Source organism: Trypanosoma cruzi, genomic scaffold, assembly GCF_000209065.1.
Source record: "Trypanosoma cruzi strain CL Brener 1047053517087 genomic scaffold, whole genome shotgun sequence".
In the NCBI taxonomy this organism is placed as follows: Eukaryota; Euglenozoa; class Kinetoplastea; order Trypanosomatida; family Trypanosomatidae; genus Trypanosoma; species Trypanosoma cruzi.
The window spans coordinates 148,585-157,406 of NW_001849447.1; the positions used below are offsets into that span (position 1 = coordinate 148,585).

Consider the following 8,822-nt stretch of genomic DNA (forward strand, 5'->3'; position numbering starts at 1 on the left):
CACCATCCGACACGCGCCCGACCATCTACGGCGTGTGCAACGAGCTAAGGGGCTCTCCTGTGACGGATTACGGAGAAGACCTCAATATTGGAGCACCCGTGACGGTGTTGGACTGTGGCACGTGTGCCATGGACGCCGAGTGCTTCGCTGCGAGGACGAGCAGCATCAGCGGCTGCGAGTGCGTGTGTGCTGCTGGCGGCTACGGTGACACGTGTGTGCCAGCTGCGGTTCCGGACGGCCTTGGGCCGCTTCCGCTCCCCGACGCGGACGACACGGAGGTCCGCTGTGTGCACGGTGGCAGCATAAGCCCCGTGGACTATCCTGATCCCGGTGTGCGTGGTCTGTGCTTTGTCAACGTGACCTTCACCGCCGCGATCGTGCTGGACCTGTCGCGTTTCGACGCACAACAAAAGACACTCAGCATCACGCTGTTGCAGTGCGTCCTCATGGGCCTGTCGGTCAGGGGGAGTGGTGCGCGCGTGCACGTGAACGTGACATCCTCGATGATGGATTCTGGTGCATTGAAGTTCAGGGGCGATTTTGGCGCGAGCTCCCAGATACTGGTGGCGGGCAGTACACTTGTGACGAAGTCGAGGCACGCCACTGCTTTTTGGGAATTTACTCTTGGTACAAACTCGACGCTGCTGTTGCTTGACAAATACATCGAGGCGAATATTTACGCACTTTCTTTTTCCGATAGTGTTGTTGATGGTGGCGGGATCATTATGAAGGGAAATACGCTGAGGGCAACGGGGAACGATGACGGTGTGGAATCAGCTGTTTATATTGAAACCTTTGATGTGGGGAACGGCGGCTACTTTGACGTCGAGAACAATACTATGAGCGGTGCCAATGGGATTTACCTTTTGGGGGGTACTACCGTAAACTCCGCAGGTCTGTTGCGAGTGGCGGACTGCTCTTTTGCTGGCAGCACGTTTCCTTTTGATTCTACGCTGATTTATTTGGATAGCTCAGTGACTCTCGAGGGAGGTGCGCAGTGGCGTGTGGAGGGCAACGAAGTGAGTGCGGCCTCAGTATTAATTATGCCAAAATCAGCGTACATAATTCAGGTGTCGGGCAGCGGCACCACCGTGGCGCTTGCACACAACCGTCAGGTGGACAATAGTTATCCCTTTGCTGATCTGCCTTTGTCGAAAACGGTTGTGGAGTCACCCGCGCGGTTTGTGGTTGGGTGCAACCTGCAGGGCGGTGAGGAGGTGTCGTGCGACGGCGTGTTTCCGGAGGACGTGGTGCTGTTTATTTGTGGCACATGCAACGACGACGCGGCGTGCTACGTGCCCGGGACGGAGTCGGTGGACCGCAGCTCGTGCTCGTGCAGCTGCAAGGAAGGATGGCATGGCGCGTCGGCTCGAGGCGTCATCCGGGAAGCGGTGCTCGATTTTAGCGGAACGGCCGGAAAATTGGGAAGCTGCTGGCGCAAATAGACATGTTGGGGTGTCTTTCCCGCTTCGCCCGCACCCTTTTTCGCCAATGGCATCCCTAACCTTTCCGGCGACCTGTGTGCCAATACCCTGCCGAGCGGGATGAGGGGAAAGAAAGAAAAAACGGAAGGCAACTCTCACAGAGCGGTGCGCAGGGAGGGAGAAAAAGTATTTTCAGCGCTCTCGGCGGCGTCGGCTTCCACGGTTCGTCGGAAACGGCGCCGCTCCCTGGCTCTCAATTCGTTCATATTTTGCATTTCCCGATACGCTCACTTTTCTCGTGTCTTTTCTTCCAAGTCAAATCCCCACGCAACAAACCATAAACTCAGGATAACAGCGTGCCGAGGACGCGGGCACCTCAATTTTCCACTTCCGAGGGTCGTTCGGATCCTTCGCGCCAGTTAGAAGCACACAGCGCTCCTCCGCGGAACGCTCGAGACCACGCGCGGGAGGACGAGCGCGCTGGGAAACGTCAACTCTTTTCTTTGGAAGGTCCGAAACTGTTCCCCGCTCATGCTCCACAACCGTTCCAAGTGACACGCGGAAAATCACGCCCCAATCGGGGGTGGCGGCGTGGCGACGGGGGTAATATTTGCCGTCTTCCCCCGATTCAAGCCATGGCGGTGCGAGGCGCAGCCGGTGCCTTTTGCACGGGAGACCTACGAGACAAATTCGCCACGCCTCCTCCTCGTCATGGCAGGTATGCCAAAGGAGCCGTTCGTTGACTTCACAATCGTCACTGCAGGGGTGGAAGGGTGCGTGCCTTTTAAGTGATGCGGGCATTGAAAAAAATCCGCCGCCGCGCTTTTGTACCATTTTTCGGCGACACTTCCAATAAACATCCCAAAGATGTAAATTACGGTTTAGAAACACGGTGGCGTTCGTCGGCAAATGCAAAAAAACGCGGCGGTCCACAACAAGCGAGACAGGGACAATGGTTTTGGGAGTTGCCCAATGTGCTGGGTAAGATACTTCTTTCGTAAACAAATAATTGCGTTCATCGCTATTGTAGTTGAATTCAAGGAATCGCCGAACAAAGGTTCGCGCGTCGATTAACGTCCAACGCGGCTCTACTTTTCCAATCAACCGATCCGCAACCTCTCGATATACGTTGGCAACATCCATGCATCGTGTATCCGTTAGGAGGCGCTCCTCCCGCCCACTCGCCACAGAAGGATTCCTGACGGGAGAAACAGCTGGTGATGCACGAAGAAGGTATGGAAGCACTTCCGCATGCAGTAAAGCGCCAAAATCAATGGTGTCGTCCAACAAGGATGCGGCACCTCGCACGCGATGACGAAGCGCATCTGAAAAAAAACCCAAGGTTGTATTTCCAAAGTCATCATACGTAAAATTGGACAGGGATATAGCACCATGCACCAACTGGCAGGAGTGGAGTTCAATGACGCACTGCAACGCATCATGCAACCAGCGAACTCCAATTCGCTTAATTCGTTTCGGGACATCATGTGTTGAACCAAATCGCAATTGGGTTCCCCCTCGCGGGATATGAAAATATATTTGACGTGTATAATCATCTGAAAAAACATCGGTGATGCATGTCACACGATGGGTAGCACAAAATTCTGGAATATGGAGCTCACGCTCCATAATACTTTTAAATAAAAATTCAGCGCTTCGTTGCGCTTCTAGCCCCTCCGCTTTTGGAAAGACATAACGCTTAAGCCAACACGGAGTAACTGTGCCCGTGATGGTGTCTACATACTGCGCGCGAAGTAAAGCAAATTCGACATCAGCAACTCCACTCTCACAGTCCAAAGGGACTTTTTGGTCTGCAGGTGGGCAGGAAGGGTCCATCGCATTCCGTGGTTCAACCTCAATATTTATATAATTCATAAGTGTTCGTTCTCGCTCATATTTCACATATCGAGCCATATGGAACTCCTCATGGATCGATTTCGCACATGATGAGGGCAGTTTTTTAAGATTGTCCGATTTTTCGGGAAAGTGCATGGTGTATATGTCGTGTAACTCCACTGTGGCAACATCCAACTCCCCAAAGAGATAATGTATAAGAAAAAGCTGCTTCATGTAATCGTCAAGCCGACTCTGAAGAATTTCTTGTTCCTCCACAGGGGCATTCTTGAGGGACGATTGCACATCATGTATTTCATTTAACAAAGACGTGACACTCTCCAGCTTTCTCTGACGTCCTTTGAAAAACTCCTCACATGTTTTCCACAGTGTATCCTCTACGCTTTTGGCGTGCGCCCCAGCCAAGGCGCAGCTTGCTGTGCGTCCGAGTGCCTGCACTTCTTCAATAAACAAAGGATTGAGTGATTCGTCAGCGGTGGCATCGGTATTCTTCCAAGACTGCGTGCTATTTTCCATCAGATCCTGCAAGGCTCTCTGAATGTTTAACAGAGTATCGAGTGTTTGCCCTGTGCCGTCAGAAATCGGCATATCACCAGCAGTCCCGTTGGTGGCGTTGCTTTTGTTGTTATATCTGTTGCCACCGCCACCAGCAGCACCGTTACTCTGTTTGAAGAAACTCTCCGCCAGACTTTGGGCCGTTTTCCACAATTCAAGCGTCCCCAATAACTCGGAAGAGACGCATGGGGGAAAGCAGCGGGACACAATCGCTTCCCTTCGCTCCTCACGCCTTAAAACTGCTTCCGCCCTCGTGCGCCACGTAATTCCACAGCAAGCGTGTTCTTTGGATGAACCCAGGTCGCCACTCTCGACTTGAATGTCATCCTTGGTCACCGTGACAAATGCCTGTAGTCGGTTAAATAGAAATATATCTCGTTCAAGCTCTGACCACTCCTTTTCCTCTTTATACAGTTTAACCAGGCCAGCAAATGTAATTGCCTCCGTGGCAAGTTGATAGCAACGATGAATAGAGGCCAACACGCGAGAAACACTCCGTTGTTTTACGGAGGCGCTCGTACCAAAAACGGGTCGCTCACATATTCCCAATTCTTCCTTGTCCATGGCCTCCCAGTCAACCTCGTCAAACCTGTGCAGCTCCGTCGGGGTCCCCGCCTCCAATGCTAAAAGTCCACATTGCCGGAGATCTTCCGCCTCCAAGGCAGAGTTACTTGCAGGACGAAATAGCGAGCGCAGAAAGTTTACAATGACATTTCTTTTCCCTTTTCTAATTCCAACGGATTTATTTGGCGGCTCTGCGGTCCCTTCTCTTTGATAAATGCCCGAAGAACCTCCTTGCCATCCCTGACAAAACGCATAAATTTCATAATCGTGGTTTAACTGTGCCACAAGCTCGCCATCCCCACCCTTGTCTGGGTGGTGTGACAACATTAGCGCCTTGAATACTTTCCTACACTCATCATATTCATTGAGAAATCCCCACTTACGCTGCAACTGAACAATGGCAAAATGTTGGAATGAAACGGGCATCATATTTATATCAGCTGAAGCACGGTAGTCGTCGACATCGGTATGACTTTCCCAACCACATGCCACTCTGTAATCTCGGTAGTGCTGGACAATCCGACATGTTTCAAAAGATGAAAGATCGTGCTGTGCCTCAAGTAACTGTTCAAATCGCCTTCGAGATTTCTGCTCATTCGGTGAATATCCATACTGAGCTTGCAATTGTAGACGAACAAAAACACGATCGGCATAACGCGTAATAAGTGTGCCGACACAAAGACCCAGGGTCACAGAGAGCACCGTGGCGGTGATAATCTGCCCCCCTACTGGAATAGCACTTAAACCTATGAGTGTTCCCACACCATTTCCAATAGCAATTCCAACGGCAGCCGTTCCCACCTCTTTCCCGACGCGGAGTGCCACATCTGTCAGACTTGTGCGGTAGCCCAGCGTGTTGAGTTCCCCTCGCCGATAGTCGTTGACAGCACGGAAGGATTCGTAAGCGATGAAGGCGACCGTCAACAGCGGATTGGCTACTGTACTCGAAAGAAATAGACCATCTGCAATGGTGACTCCCACCCGAGCTCCAGAGATGACCAGCCGCTTCTGCAACGGCGCGAGTGAAATAAGCGTGCCCCTTCGGGGTATGCGTGTCACCACAGACCGTGAGGTGTTGTCCCGGAGAAGTGTCGTTCGCGCCGTCGCATTTTCCTCCACGCCCTCCGCTGCCACGTCTTGCATGGCTCCAGACATTTCTATTAGACGCTTCGGCTGCCTTAAAAAAAAAAAAAAAGAGAAAAAATCAAATAAAATAAATGCGGCCTGCCCAATTGAGGGGCGCAGGCAACAAGCACTTTACCGTGCCAGTGGGGTTTAATAGAGCGGAATGGCTTCACCTCCATCGGGGAAATAAAAGAAAAATGCAAGCAAACCAAGAGAAACAACAAAAATAAAACAACGGTCAAAAATAAGAATACCAAGAACTAATGGCGCAGCCGGCCGCCTCAACCGGTTGTCAGAGTCCCGTATTCTTTTATAGAGAGGAAGCTAAAGAGCAGGGGGTGGGGGGGGAAGATAGAGGCAAAATCAACGCTGACCGAGGAGTAAAGTTTTAACCCGCTACGGGATTCCATCGATAATTGCCAACTGTACGTAGTGTAAAGCTATACGCGTCGGCAAGAATAAAAATAAAAAAGAACGCTCTCAAATCCCATCCACTTTTCGGGTTACCCCTGTCTTCGACGTTAACGTATATTTGTATATATAAATACAAAGAGAGAATGAAAATCTTTTTCCTTTGTCTCAAAAGCATCATCAAGGTAAATAGAGAGAAAATGTACGTCTGGCCAAGGCCTCGTCCCACCTTTCCTTTTACAAAGCGAGACGACACAACAGCGGGAGGCAAAAAGTCGTTTCAGTGCGACCGACATCCAGATTCTGACGAGAATTGTCCAACAGCCACACCCACGCACCGCAGTAGCCCAATGGATTCGAACGGCACATGTATGGTCCCCAAACACATTGCAAACTCACAAAGCAGCAGCATTGAACTGCCCTGCAGCCGCCGGGCTCCCTCGGCGTGGAGGGCAATAGTTAGTGGGTGGGCGGGATGACTGGCACAAAAAAAAAAAAAAAAAGTAAGGCAGCAACAAAAGAACATGAAAACATAGAGCGGTTTGAAGTTTATGACTGAGGATGAAGGAGCACAGGTATCATCACGCTCCACCTGGCGCAGCCTTGCTTCTTTTTCATTCTTACTCCCATTAACACACCCTAGTCATGAATCGTACCTCGCTTATTCTCTTGTTTCGCCTCTTCTGGATAGCACCCGCCACCACCGCCTGTATGGATGGTGAGTATGTCACCACACCTTACCGCAAGAACATTCTTCCCGCCCGCATTTCTTGCGCGGTAGACGGCGCAGCCATCAGAAGAGCGTGTTTCCTCCTCCCGCGTCCATTCTCCTCGCTTCACGTCGTGAAGCATCTCTTGTGGTGAAACAGACCAACGTGCAGCCGTGTCCTCATTAGGGACGTACACCATATTCAATCCTTTCATGCCATTGCCACCACCAAATAATCCCTTCGGCTCCAACACGCGTCGCTCAGTAAGCAGAACGGCGGTCAGATCCTGCAAGAATAAGAAGCTGCGCACCACACCATCGCCACCCTTGTATTTCCCATTTCCACCAGATCCCCGACGAATTCGAAAAAAGCGCAGAATTACGGGATAGCGTGTTTCAAGTATCTCTGGGTCAGTCATTCGTGTGTTTGTCATATGTGTATGCACTGCAGAAGTTCCATTAAACCCATCACCTGCACCACTTCCACCGCATATGGTCTCATAGTAAGCAACGTCGGAGGACCCCATAGTGAAGTTGTTCATACAGCCATGACTGCATGCTACCGCACGTAGAGCCGTAAAGATGACATCTGTTACCCGCTGACTGGTCAACACGTTCCCCGCAACCACCGGAAGTTCATCGTCAGGAGAAAGAATAGAGCCTCGTTCCAGCACAACCCTTATCGGCCTCATACAACCTTGATTGAGCGGAATATCCGCGTCAACAATACATCGAACGCAGTAGATGATAGCCGAATAAACGACCGCCGTAGGACAATTCGTAGAATTCAGAACTTGGCTGCTCGTCCCAGTAAAGTCAAAGCAAGATGACCCCGTTTCAGGGTCAATTTCAATTTTCAGACGAATCTCTGAACCGTCATCCATGTAATCCACAGAGGGGAGAGTTGTGCCATAAAGCTTTGCTACCCGCTTGAGAGCGTCTCGGGCAGAAGCTTCAGCAAAGTCCTGTATGTACCCCATGTATGCCTGAACAACTTCATATCCATAAGTTTCCATCAGTTCTTTTAACAGTTGCATACCTCGCTTATTCGCAGCTACCTGTGCGCGCAAGTCAGAAATGCTGTCTTCCAAGGTACGGCAACCCGACATTCTTGCGCATGTTCCGGGCTTCAAGAGTAATTCTCGAATACGTTCTTCCTGAAATATGCCATCTTCGATAAGTTTCACGGTTTTTATGGCTGCACCCTCCTCTTGTAAAGTCTTTGAAAAGGGTGGCATGGATCCAGGTGTCGTTCCTCCCACATCAGCATGGTGTCCTCGAGAAGCAACATAGAAAATGACTTCTCCCCTAAAGAAAAAGGGAGACATAACAGTAATATCGGGCAAATGACTACCACCGCATGCAGGATGATTACTAAGCACCATTTCCCCCTCCCGCCATTGATCTCCATAATATTCACGCTGCCATCTTATCGCCGCACCCATAGCTCCAAGGTGAACAGGAATATGCGGAGCATTTGCCACCAAATTTCCATTTTTGTCAAAAATCGCACAGCTAAAGTCCAGACGCTCCTTTATGTTTGTTGAGATGCTCGTGCGTTGCAGGGCATTTCCCATCTGTTCCGCAATGGACATAAATCGGTGAGAAAAAATAGAAAGGTGGAGCGGATGCAATGCAGTGGAGATCTTTTCAATGAGTTGCGATGTGTGAATGATAAGAGAACCGCTGTCATTAGTGTACGCTATAGAATTGGATTCCAACAGAATGCTGGTGCCTTCCCCGACAAGCACGGCAGGCCCCTCAACAGGACCATTATCTGCATTGACAATGTAGACATTTACCGTTTCCCATCCATTTGAGAGATATGTTTTCATCGTCGATATCGGCCTTGGCGCGAGTTTTACCCGAGTCGAATATGGCGGCTGATGTACCGCCGAATTTTGTTTTTGTTGTGCTATGCGAGCACGGGCCTCTTTCCCTATCTGCACGCCTCGCCCTCGGACGCGAACAGCATCAACCATGATTTCTCGCTTCATTAGGAGAAACCCAAACTGCTGCTCGTAACAATGGGTAAAATTCGCTTTTACTCGGTGCATCAAATTTCCAGCACCATCGCTCTCCCCACTTTCCACAGTCTGACCCTCACATGTACCATCTAACAGCACCATAATGCTGGTGGAAGTGCCTTCATACCGCATGCTGAGAAAATGCTCAAGGAC

The 8,822-nt window shown here is 50.5% G+C and overlaps 2 protein-coding genes and 1 pseudogene across 2 annotated transcripts, besides 4 other annotated features; 1 reads left to right on the forward strand and 2 right to left on the reverse strand.

Moving 5' to 3' along the window:
- Positions 1-1,367: a sequence feature (areas merged during assembly that could not be assigned to a particular haplotype. This can correspond to areas where the two haplotypes were merged or to regions with more than two copies in the genome that were merged during assembly.).
- Positions 1-1,445, forward strand: Tc00.1047053511273.10 (annotated as a pseudogene; the record flags this gene model as incomplete).
- Positions 1,368-2,066: a sequence feature (haploid, non-Esmeraldo-like haplotype).
- Positions 1,740-5,552, reverse strand: Tc00.1047053511273.50 (hypothetical protein, conserved; the record flags this gene model as incomplete). The annotated part of the gene is made up of 1 exon (XM_800644.1): positions 1,740-5,552. The coding sequence occupies one exon, from the start codon at positions 5,550-5,552 to the stop codon at positions 1,740-1,742; it is 3,813 nt and encodes a 1,270-aa protein (XP_805737.1).
- Positions 2,067-8,822: a sequence feature (heterozygous, non-Esmeraldo-like haplotype).
- Positions 5,578-5,615: a sequence feature (A-rich).
- Tc00.1047053511273.59 (5-oxoprolinase, putative) lies at positions 6,573-8,822 on the reverse strand (the record flags this gene model as incomplete). The annotated part of the gene is made up of 1 exon (XM_800645.1): positions 6,573-8,822. A coding segment is annotated over one exon (2,250 nt), but the record flags the coding sequence as incomplete, so codon positions are not given.